We start from the raw sequence: 21,277 nt of genomic DNA, 5'->3' as shown, positions 1-21,277 counted from the left end.
CTCCCGTCATTGATGTGAGTCGGTCCTGCCAAACCATTGAGCTTAACATTTATCAGATGTTTGATCATTGTGTTTTGTTCATGAATAGATGTAGCGATAACAAAAAACATATAGCTATCACAAGTCACTTCCATGTCCTCTATTATTTTCTAACAGATAGACATACATAGACCCTAATGGTTTAATGGATTTAAAACTTCAAAACAAATATTCACGACCCTTGATTTTCACATGATGCATTACTTATCGAACTTGAGTTGAATTCTCTCCTCTCCCTCTTCTCCATCCCTCTTTTCTGAGTTTTCTCTTCTTCTTTCTCTCTCTCCAGAGAAAGTAAAACAGGATGAAAATGTGGCTTAATTAATCTTGAGCATTAAAATAAGAGGGGAGAGAGGAAAGGGCAAAATGGGTAGGGAGAGAATACAAATCTGATTTCTGGAACATTTCATTCAGATTTCCTTCAAATTAAGAATTTAATAAACAACATTTACATTACTCATGTGATTTCCTTAAGCCTGTTTTTTCCTATACAATAATATTTTGCATCGAAAATGTGAAAATTTTGAGTTTAAATACACAATGAACTAACAAAATAAATTAATGGGAACTTTAACGAAAAACTTCAAGTACTGTTCACTTTAACAAAAAACCACATTTTTACACTAAAAAGTCAATCATGTTACTATTCATTTTACCCTTTATTTTGTCATCATCGTTAAAACTCAAAGTTTTCAAGCCATTTTCATTAATTTTCCTTAAATTAATAATGTACTTGTTATTCATGCAAGTCGAACTTAAACTTTAAATTCAAAGAATGTAAATGATTGAACTATCTTTTGAAGTTAAAATCATTTGAATGCAGTTGAGTAGCCTGCTGGTAGTTAATTATTCACTCTCATTAATAATGCATTTAATTTTAATTAATCAAATATATATATATATATATATATATATACTCCAAGTCTCAAGGAAGCAAGCCAACCATGTGGGTGTGGCCAATAGCCAAAAAAAAAAATAAAACAAGTGGCACTTTGAAAAGGATATCACAACACAATAGCACATGCGTTGTAATTGTTTCGGTCTGACAAAGTCACATGAAAATATATGCGAGTCAAAAACCCTAGTGTGAACGGAATTTCTTCATATACATTGTCTTTTCTTAATTATCATTTTGTTTTTCTGAAAATTTACCAGATTTGTGGTTTCTCTTGTGTATATATATATATCTGTACGTATTTTTGTAAAGTGCAAAAATAGTATTTACGGTAAAGGTAATGTTAGGGAGACTATATATTTAAATTATATTTTTTAAACTATATGACGTAGTTATTGATGAGAGATTATTATTAAGTGTTGATTAACCTACTTATTTTTTATTGGTGATATGTCATATGATTTGTAATTTTGTTTAAATAGACTATCTCTTTAGTATTATCCGATGAGCGGATAAAGGTTGGAGTGATAATAGATTGGAGATTATGAGATATAAAAGTCCATTAACAACATTTATTATCTTCTTAAATAAATAATTGAAAAAAAAAGAGATGGAATCTTCTACCATATTATTTATGGTCTGAAAAATGCACCAACAAAATTATGAGACGTTCACATAAAAATAAATATTATGAACTCAACTACAGTAAAAGAACAACTCCTCAAGAAGAAATTTCGTCAACACTCATCCTCATGTGATATACCAAACTTGAAACACATGGTGTGCGTAATTTTTTTTGCTCTGAAATCAATTAGTAATGTTTTCTTCAAAATATATTCATAATCACTTATCTTTTGTTATGGTAAAAGAAAGATTTCTAGTCATTTCAATTTCATTCAACAAACATGTGTGCTGAGTGTTTGAATTTTTCATATTTACCCTAGTACTAGCCTACTAGGTCTCTAGCTACTCACACAAATTCAAAATTATACAAAATGAAATTTATTCAGAAATATAGGATAACGTCGACAGAAAAATATTATGTATGACTATAAGCATGGTTCAAGTTTCAAGTGGACACTTTGTTTGTAACCAATTGCTTTTTGCCACACAAATATGCATGTTTACCATATGATTTATAATAAGATAATTATTGAAACGATGATACATTGTTATGTAAAGAAAAATTTACACATATTAATACATTATTAATCAAAACGACACGTGGCGCTAAACTCATGTCATGTCAATATTATTGACACGACTCAGGCATCTTATAGGTATATTTGTTCGAGGCAGATTATCTGCCCTTCTACTTCACGTGCCCTCCTGTTTTATGTGATCCCGGTTAAGCCACGTCAACATTTTATATTTTTTTTTATAGAGATAATAAGACAAAAATGAATAGTAATATAAAATGTTGACGTAACTTAACCGTGATCACACAAACAGAAGAGTTCGAGAAGTGGAAGGGCAGAGAATCTGCCTCCATATTTGTTAACCATGTGTATGTGTACACACATAAAAATAGGACTCCATGTATTGTCTTTCTTCTTGACTATATGTAATCCTACGTGATTCTTTCTACATATAATTCTACATATATTGTCTATTCGTTAACTAAAGTCACTCTCACACTGAGTGATGCCATACCACGTTTGGTCAGAGCAAAATACGGGAAATTTTATGTCCTAATTTTTTAGGAGGTCCCCTACATACATGCAAAATCTGGCAACCATTTCAATATTTTCCTCCTTTCATCCCTACATACATGCAAAATCTTGTAACCGGTTCAATATCTTGCTCCTTTTATCTCTCTCGTCAAGTGGGAGACACCACATATATTTTTTTTTCAGCAAAATAATCTCTTCTAATATACGTCTAATCTCTTTATAATTTTGACGTGAATAAATCAAAAAAGAATTAAAAGATGGAGAAAAACATGGTAGCGTAGAAAGAGAAATTTGAATGCAAAAATCTTTTACATTTATCCTATTTTACTGCAGAAAAAAAAGTAGAGAGACTTGCAGTTTGTCACGTACCGTCGTGGGACTGGGTGGTTTGATCTGTCTATATGTCCAAATATATAAATAAAGAATGAGTGCTGGGAGAAAATAAGAACGAAACATTTGTTCCTTTGATCTTTTAATTTCCGGACTCTCCCCTGAAACGTTGAGAAACCAGTTTTTTATGATAAATCCTCTCCATTTTCTCTCTCTCCTCTATCTCTGTGTTTGTGTCAGAATATACAAAGAAATAGCCGACGGGGAAGAAGCAGCAGCTAACCAGAAGAAGGAAAGCCAAAAAGTGAGGATTGGTTTCACAGAAATGAATGGTCTCTCACATCTTGAACCGGATTTCTCTGAGTTTGTGGAAGTTGATCCAACTGGGAGATATGGCAGAGTAATTACCTCTCTCTCTCTCTCTCCTCTTTCTCTCTCCTCATTTTCTTCTGTGCATTCTGCTGGAAGAATGAACCTTTTTTTACTTTTTATTTTTGGTTGCAGTACAATGAAATCCTTGGCAAAGGAGCTTCTAAGACAGTGTAAGTCTTGAAGCTCTTAACTTTCTTAAAAAATCATCAGAACCCAGTTCAGATTTCCCAAAAATTTGAATTTTTCTGGGTATTTGGCAGGTTTTTTGAGTGATTTTTTCTGGGTTTATATTTTTTTTTAATTTGTATTTTTGTTGCAGTTACAGAGCATTTGATGAGTATGAAGGGATGGAAGTTGCTTGGAACCAGGTCAAGCTCTATGATTTCCTGCAGAGCCCTGAAGATCTTGAGAGGCTCTACTGTGAAATCCACCTCCTCAAGACATTGAAGCACGGAAACATCATGAAGTTCTACACTTCCTGGGTTGATCCTGCCAACAGAAACATCAATTTTGTCACTGAAATGTTCACCTCTGGGACCCTTAAGCAGTATGTATTTTGTGAGTTTTTAATACAAAATATGATTTTTTGTTAATTTTTCTAAATCCAATTTTGTTAATTTTTTGTTGGTTTTTGTTTTTTTTTTTAAATTACTAATAGGTATAGGTTAAAGCACAAGAGAGTAAACATTAGAGCAGTGAAGCATTGGTGTAGGCAGATCTTGAGAGGGCTTCTGTATCTTCATAGCCATGACCCTCCTGTGATCCATAGAGATCTCAAGTGTGACAATATCTTCATCAATGGAAACCAAGGGGAAGTGAAGATCGGTGACCTTGGTTTAGCTGCAATCTTAAGGAAATCGCAGGCTGCGCACTGCGTTGGTAAGTTCGACTGATCCATCCTATAAGAATTGCTTCATAAATTGTCAAATTTTGAGTCAAATATGAATGCCCCTATGCAAATTTTGTTCGTTTCTTAATTTGTGATGTTGATTGGAACAAGGGAAAGTTATTTACCTAGAAGGTTAATGTGTTTAGATATCTTTCGATTTTATTGAAGCAGGGACACCAGAGTTCATGGCTCCTGAAGTGTATGAAGAGGCATATAATGAGCTAGTTGACATTTATTCATTTGGGATGTGCATTTTGGAAATGGTCACTTTCGAATATCCGTATAGCGAATGCTCTCATCCTGTACAGATCTACAAGAAAGTTGTTTCTGTAAGAGGATTCTCTTTCCCTTTCTTTCTAGTGGAATGCTTTACTTTCTTTAGGAAAAATGTGACATCTAAGATTCCTTCTGCATTCTGAATTTAATAGGGTAAAAAACCAGATGCTTTGTACAAAGTTAAAGATCCAGAAGTACGACAATTCGTTGAGAAATGCTTGGCAACTGCGTCATCGAGGCTCTCTGCAAGGGAGCTTTTAAACGACCGTTTTCTCCAAATTGATGAGTGTGAATATGATTTGAGATCACTAGATTATAGTAGGCAGCTAGATAACATGGGTCCTTTTGTAAGGCAGCCTCTATTAGAGCTTCATCGAAGCAACAGTTCCTTTAGTAATGGATACTCGAATGGTTACAATTTTGATGCCCCAAATGAGTGGGGGTATCAGCCTGTTGATGTAGAATCAACTGGAATCGAACTGTTTGAGCATCGTGAGGATGATCATTCTGAAGATGTCGGCATGAGTATTAAAGGGACGAGAATAGAAGACGGTGGTATCTTTTTTAGACTTAGAATTACAGATAAAGGAGGTTGGCATTGTCTTTACTTTCTTTCCAAAGTTTATTTATGGATTGTCTATGTGTGGAAACTAAATTTAGCACTTTAAATCCTATATTGCAGGTCGTGTACGCAACATTTATTTCACATTTGACACCGAGAATGATACAGCATTGAGTGTGTCAACTGAAATGGTTGCAGAGTTGGTTATGACCGATCAAGATGTAACCAGAATAGCAGATATGATTGATGGGGTAATTTCCTTGTTGGTACCCGATTGGCAGTCAGGACCAGGACTAGTGGAAACACCCCCGTGTGCTAATCAAAGCTTTTGTCACAATTATGTTTCTAATCACACCTCTAGTGGTTCCATGATGGAGTATCTGTCGAACCACCCTAGCGCCAAGGACTTGCAAGCTATTCAATGTTGTAAACATGGTTGTCCTTCAATGCACGGTCGTTTTGAGGAGATTACATACCAAGTTGATGAGTCTGAGCATCATGTGAAAGGGGGTGCACCAAATGAATCAAACCAATCAGACTGCCCTCAATACCAAGAAATTTGGGGACAGCAGCCACACACGAAGGTCGAGAACTTAGTTCAGTAGGCTCGGGACAGAGCCATTCTGACGAAGAATATGAGAAAATGCATCTCTTAGTCACAGTTGAAGATGAGCAAGATCCTCAATTGGAAAACACTACAGAATCAAGCACAAGAAATTCCATTAGAAACTTATCCGGTTTACATTCTATTTCCATCCTCTCAAAATCTTCACTGAATGCAAGTAAAGTACACAAAATAGACAACGGGTTCTTATCATCTGTGGTATCAAACACATTACAAGGAATCAACAACATAGTTCTTTCGAAATCTTGCGCTTATGATCACCGACACATAACTCCGGATTTCCTTGCAAATCTTGAAAAGAGCTGCCCCAATTTGGAATCCCAAAGGGCCCGAAATTGCAAGGCGATGGAGTCTCCCAAGGAGAATGTGATCACTGCCAATAGTTTATACACAGGCTCACTGCTTCCTCACTCTCTTCGCAGGGCAGTTTCTCTCCCAGTTGATGCTGTTGATTTATAAACTTGCAGAGGCACAAAACATGTATTCTTTTCACAGGTTCCATACACTTACATCATGTATGGTTACCAAGGCCACTCCTTTTTTTACCAAGGGATGTGGCTTTCCAGGATGCTTTGTATTTAAAATTATGGTTTTGAGGCCTACATAGATTGTGTTCAACTCCATCTCCTTATTACAAGAGACCTATTGGTTGGAACAAGTATAATTTGAGAGATTCTTAAGGTGTAACTGAATGTATACAATTAGAACGAGGCAGATATGTAATTATATATAATTAGTGATAGAATTAAATTCTCCAATTTTCTCAAGACTCAAGACGCTTAAAAGAAATATAGCACCTAAAAACTATTTGATTTAGAATTCGAATACAAGAGGCATACGTGGTTAATTGACCTAACCCGCATCTTATCGGTCTTTATTCAGGAAGATTGAAAATCGAAAAATGCTGATGGATTGAATTATAGGCATGTCAGTGCTGAGTTGGCCAATGAAAGGTTTATGATTTATCAGGATCTTTTGCCATGCTTCTTGTAGGACATACCTGGCCCCTTCAGTATGTGTCAATTATGGAGTGAGGGTTTTTTTTTTCTTCAATTGTTTGGCCCCCACAAGAACAAATAAATCATCTTTCATGTTCCATGCTTCGGAACCGGATCCCCTCCGGACCCAAAGGAACTGAGTTCAAGGATTAAATGATCCAGACCATTGAAATTTGATTTAACGGTTACAATTATTATAACTTTTAGAGGATCCTTTGTTTGTAGCCGTTAGATCAAATTTTAATGGTCCAGATCATCTGATGAGTGGACTTAGTTCTTTTGGATCCGGTTCCCCATGTTCCATTCCATGCATGCTCATCTACTTAGCTTAGGAATCGAGATTCTTTTCTTGTAGTCTAGACTCAATGGATCGAGTATTTCAGATCACTTATTTTAAATTTTACAATCATCATTAACTCATCTCATTAACCAACCTCACAAAAATTAAGAGTTTGGATGGCTTTCTCCCTGTCTTGAACGATTCAACTTAACCGGTTCATCGGCTTAAGACTCTGAAATTCGAAGACGATTTGAACTCTTAACGTACAATCCGGTTGCCCATATTTTATCACCCAAAAAATATTGGCTCCTTTAATATGGGATGGTCCATTGGTCCACATACCAACTTCCCTTGAAAAAGACATCTAAGCTAATCTAAATCACATATCAAACCACCAAACCATATCTTGTACCAAAAGTTGTACTCACTTTTATGTTAAAGTTCTTTAATTTAACTCGAAAAATCGACTTTAGTATTATTGGTATACTCTCCGCTTACGGCTCTCATAGGTAGCGAATTGGATTTTATGACTTAACCTAAATCATGTAACTTTTATTGTAAAATATCATTTGACTAGCCCCATTCCGTACTGAGTTGTTGTTTCTTATTTTCGTACATTACAAGTTGACGCATATGCATAAATAATTTATCAACAAAAAAAAAAAAAAAGATTTTCCACACGTATAGAATTGTAATTGATAAATAAGTATGAATAATGATACTTTTCCTTTTTTTGGGTTCGGTAAGGGTGCGTTTGGTACGCGAGACGGGACGGGACGGAACGGGACGAGGCGTTCCGTCCCGCGTTTGGTGCGCCAAAAATGGGTGGAACGGGCTGTTCCACGGGACAGATTTTGGGTGTTTTTGCGTTCCACCTCCCCCCCTGGAACGGGTTTGTTCCACGTATGTGGAACACAATGTTTTACCATTTTAAGACAAATATACCCCATGTCTTTTTCAAAAATGACACATTCGTTCCGTCCCGTCCCGTCCCGTCCCGTCTGCGTACCAAACGTACCCTAAAAGTGGGTAGCAAAGTGGAGGCCAACTAGTCTTTTTGTTTATTTTTATATTGCATAATTTGCATTGGTGGCTTGGTTGGGTGTTGAATTGAGACCAACTCAAAAGGTTTTTGATTCCATAACATTATGGGAAAATCCACATGGGATTGTATGTAGGGCTAATTCATTAAGTTTGGGGATTCGGGGTTGTTGAAATTTGACCAAACGGCTACAAATAAGAGCCCACTTTAAAAATTATAATAACTTTAGATATTAGATCAAATTTCAACGATCTGGATTTCCGAATTTACTAGATTAGAAGGAAAGGATTCGAACATGATGTAGGTGGGTGAAATCTATGATATATATCATAATCAAGATAAAAGCAGTTTGATCACACGGTTCAGATTGTACTAATCAGAATCACAACTTTTTAAGCTTTAAAAAATAGATATTGATGACAACAAATCTAACAAACTTTTTGGTAATTTGACTCTTTTAGAATTGAGATTCTCTCCGAATTTTTGTGTCTAGAACTTAAGAATTAGAAGATTCGAGTTGTTGAAGTGAGAAGTTCAAATTCTTAATTTGTGTGAGATAGACTAATAAATGCCATAAAATTAAAAATCAATAATTCCAATCTTGATTCTTGAACTCCGAACACAAAGATTTGGAAAGAATTTCAATTCCGTACTCTAGACACGATAGCCACATGCACACGACCCTTCCCTAACAACCAATCAATGGGGTTTTCAATTTTTTTTATTTATAATTGAGTCATGTAAGAAGAGAACCATTACCACTCAACGACAATATTATGATGGAAACTGAATCTTAAAAGTTATCAAGGGTAAATATGATTTCCTTTTGAACAGTTGAATCTCTTAAAGTGGGGTAAAGGGTGATCTAAATACATGAGATTTTACGAGAAATTCTTGTCTTCGATAACTAGACTAAGTATTGGTTTGGCACTAAGGTGCTTTTATAAAAAAATGGTTATAAAAAAAAACTGAGCTAAAAAAGGTCTTTGGTAAACACTTAAAAACAACTTATTTTCATAATTTTGGATAAAAAAAAACTGAAAACATGAAGTAACAAAAATGAGTTCATTCTCACAGCACAGCAAGAACATTTGTTTATCAAAGCACAATAATACCAAATCAGCCTTAAGTAGTCTGTTAGGCAAACTAGCCAACCCACTCATAAAGAGATTGGCTTATTTGCGTTTAGGTATTGTTCGGCCAAACCTGATTCTTTTGTTAATAGTTCAAACATTGTACCTAATTGGAGTATCGGACACAAGAATCTCTTCCACCCTGTCCAAAGTTTCCCCATCTTTTAAACGATTGAAAGGGTTGCATGCTTTACCACTTTTCTCACTTAAATAATGCGATGGTGGTGTAAAGTTTGCCCAAGTGGGATTCAAGTCAAGAAACATGTGTTTTTACTTACTTTGAGGTGGATTGCAGACCCACAAAAATCAATTTGGACCTTTTTGGGATAACTAAAACTTGGAATATATTCCTATCTCCAACATAGAATGTTTAAAATGTGATTTAATAATAAGTTACTTTTGTCATTTAGTACTGCGGTCTAGTGATATAGTGAGCAGTGTTCTAAAAAACGTCCTAGGCGGCCGCCTAGCAACTGAGGCATTTTTGGGCAAATCGCGCAAAAAAATCGGGTTGGGCCTAGGCGGGCTAGGCGGTCATAGGAGGTTTTATTTATTTATTAATTGTGTGCTTTTTTCTTTTTTGGTTTCATGGTGGTATACTTATGGAAATGGTGTATCTAATTTGCAAATGATGGATTTACTACAAGTTCATCCAATACTTATGGAAAGTGTACCTAATTTGCATTTTATCATTATTTTATTATCCATACAAGTATAGTTTTTTTTTTAGATGTCAATATGCATTTTTTTACAAAATATACAAGAAATTTACCTAAATCTGCCTAGGCCGCCTAGGCGCCACCTAGCCGCTAGGCGCTAGCATGCCGCCCAACTAGCGGCTAGCATTTTTTAGAACCTTGATAGTGAGAGGTCTTGCTAAATGTGAATTTGAACTACATTATTGCTAGACTATTATGAGCTAAGCCCACATCTCCCTCTTAACTTAGATAATATCGTTTGTTCAAAATAATAATAAGCTATTTAAAAAAAAAAAAAGATGTGTGCGGAAATTAGTTCCCTTTTTACTAACTTTTTTTTTATTCAGAAAGAAGAAATAATAAGTTACTTTTTTAGAAAAGATGTGTGCAGAAATTAGCTCCATTTTTACATTTTTTTATTCAGAAAGAAGGGTTCTGATCCTTCAGATTCTTTAGATCTCTAGCTTACTCCTAACCATCACCCACCCTCACGACTGGGAGTTCATTTATTTATTATTAATCTTTTAATATAGATCAGTAATTATGGTTTACGAGATTTGAATTTAAGATCTTCTTCGCCAAAACATAGCGTTTGAGTGTCATTAGAAATTGAAACTTGAAAGTGCTAACTAAAAACACAACCTTTCTTGTGGTCGATTCGGAAAATGACCTCCACTTCACGGGTTGGTACTTGGTACAAACACCATCGTGAATGCATCATTCGTGAAGAAAATTATTGGAGTTGGACCACTTGGATTCAACCCAAAGGGTAGCTTGCTCAACTTGGCTAGACCCAAGTTCAATGTCTAAGGTCAGTTCATCCCACCACCTCAGCCCATTGAACCTTAAACTTTGCGGCTGAAAAGTCAAAGTTTTATTTGGAAATATTTTTAAAATGACTGTACTTTTTTTGTGAAATATTTTTGAATTTTAAAAAAACTTAAAAAAGTGTTTATTGCAAGAAAGCACCATCCATAAACTCCCCTACCACGAACCAGGATCCTCTCCTGAGCAATTCCCTAAGGATCCCACAATCTTGTCTGTTCATCATATATCGTACGGTCAGAAATCATTTAAAATTTAAATTTTAAAATTCAAATATGAATAGTACCTAACGAAAACTGACCGCACAATATAAAATGAACGGACAAGATTGCAGAATCTCTAGGATCCCTAGGGAATTGCTCAGGAGAGGATCCTGGTTCCCCTACCACGACTTCAACCGCCTATCACCATCAAAGTTCCAACCCTACAGGCTACTACCGAAAGAGGTCAAAAAGAAGCCTATAAAAAGTGCCATTGTGATGCAGTTTCCACGTCCAAAGATGGTAGGAAATGTTAGACAAACTCCACAACACGTGACGGAAGAAACTAGCTCTAAAGCCTAGTCCTAGTCCAACCCTTGACGTGTCCTTTTCCTACTCTTAACCGAGAGATACTTACCTATGTTTGTGATGCCGCTGTGATAGTATTTCAAATTAATCAACGTGCAATGCTACACGTTTTAACTGCCTCACATTGGCAGTATGTGATTGACTTGAAACAACACATAAACGACCCCATGTGCTTGAAAGTTCTGCGCCTAGATGTGAGAGAAACTTACCTATGCCCCGGATGCCATTGTGGAGGTATCCCAAGTGATTCACATGTTGCCAATGCAGGAAAGTCACCTACGTCCAGGATGCCATTGTGGTGCTATCCCAAGCGAATCAGTACTATAATGTATTTTAACTTTCCTACCATTGGCAGCGTGTGATTCACTTGGGTTGGGATACAGGATACTTCCACAATCGCATCATAGCTGTGCAAGTTCTATTAACTAACCAGATGTAACCACTAATTGAACCAAACCATTAGAAACCTTTGCAAAACCACTCTACATGCAAATGACTGTAGTTAACGCAACGAAACTCCACACTAATTGTAGAAGCCTCTGTATAAAGTATAATTCAAAAAGACACTGATTCTTATACATGTATAATTTCTGTACATCGCGGATATACCTTAATGAAATAGCCCTTCATCAATGATTCAGCACAACCCTGTTTGAAGGATAGTTCAGTTGTGGCTCTTGCAGGATTGTGCAGGGTTTCCTGAGTGTGCTCTCATAAAGGCCTCAAAAGCGGGTAGTCTTCAAGTAGTTCCCGCTCCGACAGAGTGTCAGTTTCATTCTGAGGAGTCCACAAGACCTCTACTGCCTGCAGGAAAAAGAACAACACGTATAGATATCAAGCACAGATCTTAAAGATAATTTTACAAGTTCCATGTAAGTATAATGTTTTTGTTACCATTATTTTGTTCGACGGAATGGAGGCAAGCTTTTGCAACGCTTCCTTTAAGTCACCACTGCCATTGATGGCAGGCAACTTATGCACCCCTTCAGCAGCCACCAATATTGTTATCTGATTGAAGTTCAGTCAGAAATGAGGTCAAATATTAACATTTCTATTCCCAAACGTTCATATTCACCAATACTTCCATGATAGGCCAGCGGGGCCTCGGTAATAATGCTTAGATGGAAACACTGATTTTAATAGAATGTTCAGAGCTTAACATGTGAATAAGCAACACAGGTTTGTCCTTTGGTATACTATGAATAACTGACACTGAAAACTGGAAATGTGGTTTAACACAGGCTATCCCAACTTGATCTTACCACTATATATTCGTTGCGGAATCCATTAGCACTCCGGCTTGTAGAGCTTTGCTTTCTTATGTTATTAACATTGACAAGTGTCTCTTCATCAAATTTGCCCCTTTCTTCGATAGAAAGCTGATTAAAGTGTTTCTCTGCATCCTCTATGCCTCGTTTTAGAGCAACCTAGAAGCATGACAAAAGTTATAATCCATGTCCTTCACTATCCTCATACTTTTATAAAGTTAGACTTTATGTGTCGCTCCATACATGATACATCCATAAGCAATTACAAGAAAAACTCCAATCCTGGTTGTACTTCAGACATTATTCCACCAGACCAACGCTGGTTTGCAATTAGTTTATTAAGTATCAGAGTTCCCTTGAATTATTATAATCCTTTTAAAGAATACCACCGGCCCTCTAGAATGGTAAACAATAGTAACGGTTTCACCATCATAGATCAAGCCACCTCCCACAATTTGTCTAAAGAGAGGCAGAACGATTAGGTATTGTATGAAAGCTTTGCATATGTGCACAAGACATCAAAGTTCAAAAGTTTCAATCCTTAAAAGATTAGCCTAATCTGTTTAAGTTATCTGACGAGTAGCTGCCACTGCCATATACTATCTTATACTTTATAGTGCCAAATCTCTTAAGAGAGAGATGAATTCCTTTGATTTATCATCATCTCTTCCTAGGGGTTTCCACCTTCTCTAACAATGGTGGGCAACCACAACAATACACCAGATAGAAACCAAGTACTCTAACAGATGATATGAACTTACAGATGAATAGCCGGAGATGCAATAATCAGGATGCCGTAGCAAAGCTAGTGTTGTCTCTGCAATTTTATTAAAATTTGCATCAGAATACCGAAAGTAATAAAAAATTAAGATAATAATAATGAAGGGCTTTGAACCCGCTCTTCCCCTGCCTCTGCAGAACCTATAGGGAAGTCCAGAACAAGCTATCCAAGAATCAATCCTTTGAGAGACGATTGATCTTTAAAGTAATAAATAAGAATAGAAAGACTCATAGCCAGAAGAACGTAGGAGCTGTACATTCAGTGTAATAAAAGATAGTAACTTGACATTATGGGTATGGTAATAAATCTAAATATTGGTATAATCAAAAAACCAATTCTAAGAGCTCAGTTATATTATGTGAGTGTGCATGAATAATAATATATATAGGTTCACCTGTCAAAACATAGCCCAAACCATCAGCGGTAGAAGTATCTGCAGTTTCAGCAATCCGATTAAGATCCCTTTGGAGTGTTCGTCCCATGCCCAACAAACCAACCTTAAAGAAGGAAAGGTGAAACAATAGAGGATACATTGTTCATTGCAATCCAACAGAAGAGTCTATAAAGTGCACATCACATTTCCAAAATTTAGCCTACACAGTGAGATTACAGCACTAAATATCAAAAATTTCCAAATTGTATGTACGATCCCCTACACTTATCCCCTTTTCGAGGTTAAAGCCAGTCTATGGTAATATGTTTTACAAATACCAGCGTATTTTTCAAGTGACACTTTTCTCCAATCCCCAAATGCTCATTCATCTATAAACATCCATCCTAGAATGTGCTTACTTACAACCATATCATTTCTTAATCCCCAAGTTTTTCTATTTGTAGCAAAGTCAGCCCTTCCTTTAACATGTACCGACCAAAAAAGGCAAAAACTCCCACAATTTGCCACTTCAACATAAACTTCCTAGTTCTACAACCAAACCATTTTCCCATATATCCTAATTGAAAGCAATCAAGGGAAAACGAGTCAATTAAACTTCAACAAACGAACAAATTTCCAACCTAACAAGTCATGGGTCGTATGTAAAAGGAGCTCTAATTTTACAGAGGATTTCAAATTGCATATATATATATATATACACACATATACATACATACATATATATACACACACATACATACAAACAAAATATTCTGAAATATCCACTGCCAGCATTCAATCATACCTGAAGCTTGAGAACGCTTGTTTTCTCTGTATCAGTAAGCACACTGCCCTCAGACCGATCCGAAAGGAACCCGGAAACCAAAACAAACGCCGCGAAGCCCGTCAACATCAGGAAGAAGCTCGACCCGGCTCCGACTCCGACCCCAACTGCCGGCCCCACGTAAAACCCACCTCCCCCGCCACCGAACCCGAACGGGGAAGGCGCGTAGTACGGCGCGGAGTACGAAAAATCGGGCCTTGAACTCGAAGTCCTCGGCACCGAATAACTCCTCGACGACGACGAGGAAGACGACGAGCGCGACGAGAACGAGCTTCCCCCGACCCGCCCGCCCGATGCAGCCAATGCCAAATTCGGGTCGGACATCAGCAGCAGACCAAACAACACCGCGGCCATTGCCGGCTTCCTCAACGCCTTCAGAGCATTCAGCAGCTTTCCAGTGATAATCCCAATTGGGTTTGGTGGGTTTGTTGCTGGGTGTGCTGGGTTTTCCAGGGACCGAGATTTTGATTCGGGTAACTGCTTAAAGCATTGAACTTTGAATTTGCAGGGGAGTTTTTGGATTTGGAAATTGACGTTTTTGAATTTGATTGGGTTTGCGGGGAGGGTACGGAGAGGGGGGAGGAGATTGCGCTTGTTCCATCTCAGTGGGTTGGGTTGGAGCAATGAAGCTGTTGCCGCCATTTGAAAACTGTTTTCGAGTCGAGCGTTTTTGGAATTCAGAAATCAAAAGCGTGGACGGGTTTTTGTTTTGAGAAATGGATTTTATGGGGAGGAGATAGCAGCTGCTGTCGTGGCTTTGGCCTCTCTGATTCGTTCAATCTCAGCCTCAAACTTCTTCCTCCGTGTCTTTGTCTTTTAATGGATGAACTCATGAAGATGAAGATAGATTGTGCTTTGCACGTGACTTTTATTTTATATTATGTTCGATTGAGGGGTGCAATTTGGATCGGATCAAGATTCAACGGTTGAAGACTCATCGGATGGATCTAGGAGGAGAACTAACCTGACATGATACACTTCTATAGTGGCATCTAGTGTCAATGAAATAAAAACACATATAAGTTTTTTATTCGTATAAACGTCACGTAACAATGTACTCGTGCTATATAAGTTGCTCTTGCCTAAAAACGATGGCCTTATTTGATAAGTTTTTTGTGTTTTGGTCATGGAAATGAAGTAACACGGCTAGTCGTAGGCCATAATTTCCTTGAATTCAAGCCTTGCCTTACCAAGTTTAATGTCTAGTATGTATACAAATATTCACTCATTTTGTACATATTTCAACTCACTTCCTTGACGATACAAGAAATTGTGTACAATTTTTCAGGTGTTTGTGTTACTAGAGTTTGTTTTGAGTTTGATCGAGAGTTGGGATCATATTTTTACCAGCCTGATAAAATTCGATCTCGAAACAAAATTATAAGAATGGGTTATGATAGGTGGGATTTTAGTTCATCCAACTCCTCCGAGTTGCACTCCTAATTGAATTCTGGACTGATTTCTTGTGTGACCCGAATCAGGGCTTGATGTCAAAGTCCGACCCGAGAATTATTAGACCCTTTGGGCCTGGCCTTAATTAAAAAAGAAAGTTAAATGTATCTCGGCCCAGACCCATCCTCTTAAAACCCTAATCCAATAAAATCAAAACTCCTCCGTCTCCCTCAAACTCTGTGTGCCTCAGCTGCTGCTACTACTGCATTTTCCGCCTCATTGCCCTCTGGTTAGGTATCTTCCGGTGTAATCAAAACCAACCATGGCGGACAAGGCAGTCACCATCCGAACCAGGAAGTTCATGACCAACCGCCTTCTCTCTCGCAAGCAATTCGTGAGTTCCTCCATAGTTTCTTACTTTTTGCCTCTAGTATTTAACTGGGTTATATATATATATATATATAACTTTTTAGTGTTCTTGTTAGTGATGTTTAAGCTGTTTTATTTCGTTAGTTCTGTGATTTTTCTCCCTAAAGTTGCATGCTTTGATCTGGATATGTGTTTTGTTTATGTAATTCGTATTCATCCGACTGGTTTTTTATTTATAATTTGGTTACCATTATATTTTTTTTGTGACTTTTCACCGTAAATATGGATGCTTTTTTTATTTTTTTACTTAATTCTGAGTCACCCAACTGGGTTTTTATTAATAATTTGGTTTGTATTATCTGTGATCAGATCTTTTTTTTTTTTTTTAACTTGAATTTATGTTGGATTGAAGCGAGTTCAGTGAAAAATACGAGTTTGAAATGATTTGTTGGATTTTCGTGTTGTCAGCTTTCCGTGATAATCTTCTCTTACGGGGTTAATCGTAATTCAATTTTTGCTTTTGTTCCATGTAGGTCATTGATGTTCTTCATCCAGGCAGGCCAAATGTTTCCAAGGTGTGGTTACAGAACTTTTTCGGCTATTTATTTATCGTAATTTGTCTCAGTATGTTTTGTTCAATCAATGGTATTGTGTTTAACGAAGAACTAGAGCTTGTAAAATAACTGTTTTGAAATGACTTTTTTTTTTTAATTTCTCGTAATGGATAGCAATAATGTGAATTATGAGCTTGCTCACTAATTAAACGAATTGGTGTGTTGGTTTTGTGAAGGCTGAGCTGAAGGAGAAGCTGGCAAGACTCTATGAGGTCAAGGATCCGAACGCAATCTTTGTTTTCAAGTTCAGGACCCACTTTGGTGGTGGCAAATCTACTGGATTTGGATTGATTTATGACTCTGTTGAAAACGCGAAGAAGTATGAGCCCAAGTACAGGTTGATCAGGGTAAGTCCAGATTTTACTGATAAGTTCATCTATTCAAATTTCATTTTTGCTACCTAAACCATAGGACATTGCCACCGGCAGAAATATAGATAGCTATGTTGAAGTGATTTGACTAACACACGGATAAACCCTAGGACACAATGAGTTAATCTAAGTTAAGTCAGTAAGAATTGTAAAGCTGTTGATTGTTAATTGGTCGGATTTATCAATGTATCTTCTAAGTGGTATTTTGTTGTTAGTCCTATGTGTCTCTTGTTATCTTTTCTTTTCTGGTGTGCATTAGTAGTTGAGCATGAGTAGATATGTACGTCACTTGTAATGACAAACTAAACTAAGCGTGGGAGCACAAGTATGGTCATGTTACCCCCCAACTTTTTATTTCCATCTCTTCATGATTGGTTTCATATTGTGTTTTTTAGTATATAGTAATTTTTCTCATCGGTTCTACTTCAAACCTCCATTAGTTCATACCACTAAAAACGTTTTTGATATTGCAGAACGGACTGGATACTAAAGTAGAGAAGTCAAGAAAGCAATTGAAGGAGAGAAAGAACAGAGCCAAGAAGATCCGAGGAGTAAAGAAGGTACGGAAGTGACTTATATTATTTCCTTGCGTAATTTTTGTTTGATTTCATTACCTTGCTTCTTACAACGATTTTGTTCTTTTTTTCGTGCAGACCAAGGCTTCAGATGCTGCCAAGACAAAGAAGAAATGAGTGTTAGTGATTTCGGTTCTAGTTTTTGTTCATGTTTTGCCTTTAGGAAGTGTTCCTTCATTGTGGATTTTAGAGAGCCATCTACTATTTAGTTATCGACTTTCGTTTATGATGAGGACAGATTTATCATATTAAGTAGCAACAGATTTCAGATTACTTATCGACTTTCGTTTATTTGTGATCTCGAAGCGAAGATACTTCTTAATCTTCTAATGAACGACAATTTAATCGCGGATATAGTCTTTGATGAAGTTTTCAGACTCTTTGCACTGATTAACAAGTGATTGAACTTCAACACATGCTTTAGGAATTGGCATCTAGTTTTACAGAACCTCAGGAGCCGTGCCGTAATGCTTGTTGATGAATCGATATTTAGCTTTTGAAATGTCTGGGAGTTTCCGGTGTTTGCACAGGGTAGAACTTGTACATCCTACTATTTCCGAAACCCTCTTCTCGGCTCAAGCGCTTTAGAGTGTTTGTTCCTTCGTCTGAGTACTTGCATTTGCATCTCCCCTCTCCTAGTATCGCTTGGATGAACGAAAAAACGCTACTGCAACTATCTTTGTTCTCGCCATGGTTTCTCTTTGCATCAAATAGCATGTCCTCCACATACTCCTTCAAGCCAGCTTTTACAACAGGAGACAATTCCTCGTCTCCTCCTATCGTCTCCTCTATGATGAACTTGGCAAATTCATCCTCCTCGCCTCCTACCCTGACAGTCATCTTCTTCCTCCTCGTGATCATCTAAACATGGAAAGAAGTATTGAAGTTTCAGGAAACTTTCATCCTTTGTGCAGTTCGAAGCGTCACTTCTCCTTGTTACCAAAACAGGGACTACAAATTCATTCTTCCTCTGAAAATGACATTCGATTGTGCCGAACAGATAGACCTTGTCCTTGTTACCAATGACCTCATGATTCAGCTTTCCCTTCTCTTCAAATGCGCGTTCGAGATTGAAGAAATCCCAGTTGAACTCCTTGTGCACGGAGTTCATCCTGTCCCAGCCTTTTCCGACAGGAAACACAGCCTTCCATAGGTCTTTCAGTTGTCGCGGCTCCTCCACCAAGTGCTCGCGTTCCAGTTTCGGTTTGGAGGCTTTGATCCGCTTTCGCAATGGCCGAGTAGGTTTCCGGCTGGCCTTCCTCTTTGCTCCTTCTTTCTGCATTGTAACTTTGTTGGTAAGAGTCTAACGAGAAGAAAAATACTCAAAAGACTTCCAGAGAAAGAAAGAGTAAAAACAAAACAAAGATTGAAGAAATCAATAGCTAGTTGTTCAAAGTAGTATATGATATATTTATAAGACCTGAAATATGAGACAACGTGACTTGTATTCTCGGTACCTATAAAAAATTTGGTGTGTGGATTTCCTAATCAAACTAGGATTATTTGTCAGTCTTGGAGATCCCTTTTACCCAACTGGAAAAGGAAACCGGATTATTTACCCAACCATGATCCTTCCCTTGTCAATTTTGGAAATTCTTTCATTAGAGCATCATGTTTTTCTATATACACTTAAGTTTGAATCTCTCTCTTTGTAGTTTAGATCGAATTAATTAGAATATCGCTTGTATAAAAAAATAATAATAAATAGATAATGAAACTTTGTTCGATACATGTCCGTTGCTCCTAATTTCCCGTAAATTCTTAGATGTAGTCGGGGTAATTGACACGTCAAAATCTATTGATTGTATTTGTATGTAAGGGAAAGGGATCCTAGGATCCTTTCCTCCTAATCCATATCTGGACAGTTGAAAATTGATCTAACGACTACAAATAGGGGCCCACTCTAAAAGTTATAATAACTTTAGCCGTTGGATCAAATTTCAATGGTCCGGATCTCTGAATTTGGTGGATTAGGAGGAAGGGATGCAGAGAGGATCCCTTTCCGTACGTAAGATCACTTGCATAAAAGTTAAAACAAGCACCTTTTAATAGGATTTCCTATTCCCAACAGGAAAAGGAAACCGCACTTGATCATTAATTGCCTATAAATTAAAGCATATGAACGCAACACTGCATACTATTTTTCAGACCTTCAATTACTCTTAATTGTGAGCACAGAGAGAGATGGACGTGGAAGCGAAAGCAGCAGCTCCTCCGTCTATGGTTGCTGATTTACTGCGCCACAACGGTGGTAATGTTAGCGACATAGAGTTCAGTGTTCTGGAGAAAATCCTTCCACAATGTACGGTCGGGGAGTTGAGGCAAGTAGAGAAGAGTAGCGGAGGTAGAGATTTGAGTCCGGTTACCGACAAGTTGTGGCGGAAATTCTACGAACAGAAGTTCGGGCCTTTAATGACTGATGCGGCGAGCAAAAGGATGAAGGAGAATGAAAGGTACAGATGGATGGAGCTGTTCGATTCAAAGGAGACGAGGCCGAAAAGAAGGCTGCCGAGAGGTTGAAGAGGCGGTATAAAGAGGAAGCTTTGCGAAAACAAAGCCGGCGAGTTGTTGTTTGCAAAGAGACAGAGGTTACGTCATCGTCAAGGAACAAAAGAAAAAGAAGCGAGGATGAGGTTCCGTCGTCATCAAGCAACAAAGGAAGTAACTCCGGCAGCTCCTGCGGTGGCGACGATGGTCCCGTCCGAAAGCGAAAGGAAAGCTTGATCATGAAGAAAGCGAGAAAAGATTTTGTCAACTGTATTGAGGTGAAAAATATTACAGCAATGGCGATGGTTAAATTGCAGAAGGGTTACAGTTCCAAGAAGGATTTGACATTAAAACGATGCGCCGTGCTTGCTGAAGAGTATTAGGGTTCGAATTTCGAAGTAGAGCTTTCTTGATCTCCAAGTTGATTATTTTTGTGTAATGGAAATTTTTAGTTGCCTTAAAATGTGAAATGTCTGTGTGTGTGTGTTTTTTCGATATGTTAACTTAGGTAGCCGACAGGATTCGAACCTACATTGTGGTGCAACGGCAATACTCCTCTTCAACACTATGATAAAGGGTCACTTGCAATGTCTATATTATAAATTATAATAAAGAGAATTCAGTCGTCATCTAATTATTATTTTTGGATATTTTTTTTACCAACAAGAGAATAATTAATCATGAAATCAACAAACGGTTTGGAAAAATGATCTCAAGCATGAAATCTAAAAAACCATTTGGAGGTACATGTTAGTTACCCTTATTTACGGCAAATCCTTAGATCTAAAACCGAGTCAGGATAGTTGACATGTCAAAATTTGTTGGTTGTATGTAAGAATCTTTTTTATTTTTTTGAACAACCAATATTATCTATTCATAATGAACTTGCAATAATATGATTCAAATTCGTCTTTGACAATAATCGAACCTAAGACCTCTCACATATAATCAAAGAGAAATATCACTAGACTAAGTGGCTGTAAGAATCTCTCTTAGT

The 21,277-nt window shown here is 37.2% G+C and overlaps 2 protein-coding genes and 1 pseudogene across 2 annotated transcripts; 2 read left to right on the top strand and 1 right to left on the bottom strand.

Moving 5' to 3' along the window:
* Positions 1-2,953: 2,953 nt before the first annotated feature.
* LOC103430498 (probable serine/threonine-protein kinase WNK9) lies at positions 2,954-6,348 on the top strand (annotated as a pseudogene).
* A 5,360-nt stretch (positions 6,349-11,708) lies between these two features.
* LOC103430500 (FLUCTUATING-LIGHT-ACCLIMATION protein 1, chloroplastic-like) lies at positions 11,709-15,312 on the bottom strand. The gene is made up of 6 exons (XM_008368641.4): positions 14,434-15,312; positions 13,650-13,752; positions 13,236-13,291; positions 12,469-12,633; positions 12,101-12,214; positions 11,709-12,010 (listed from the first exon to the last, which is right to left on the bottom strand). Exons 1-6 carry the CDS (start codon positions 15,112-15,114, stop codon positions 11,918-11,920), a joined length of 1,212 nt encoding a protein of 403 aa, XP_008366863.2. The 5' UTR covers positions 15,115-15,312; the 3' UTR covers positions 11,709-11,917.
* Positions 15,313-15,882: 570 nt separating this feature from the next.
* On the top strand, positions 15,883-18,066 carry LOC103451008 (small ribosomal subunit protein eS24z). The gene is made up of 5 exons (XM_008390428.4): positions 15,883-16,258; positions 16,767-16,808; positions 17,024-17,194; positions 17,692-17,778; positions 17,872-18,066. Exons 1-5 carry the CDS (start codon positions 16,187-16,189, stop codon positions 17,908-17,910), a joined length of 411 nt encoding a protein of 136 aa, XP_008388650.1. The 5' UTR covers positions 15,883-16,186; the 3' UTR covers positions 17,911-18,066.
* Positions 18,067-21,277: the final 3,211 nt, after the last annotated feature.

The sequence above is a fragment of the Malus domestica genome, chromosome 12 (assembly GCF_042453785.1).
Source record: "Malus domestica chromosome 12, GDT2T_hap1".
NCBI classification, from domain to species: Eukaryota; Viridiplantae; Streptophyta; class Magnoliopsida; order Rosales; family Rosaceae; genus Malus; species Malus domestica.
The sequence above is the reverse complement of the archived record's forward strand: the minus strand, read 5'-3'. Positions and strand labels throughout refer to the sequence as shown.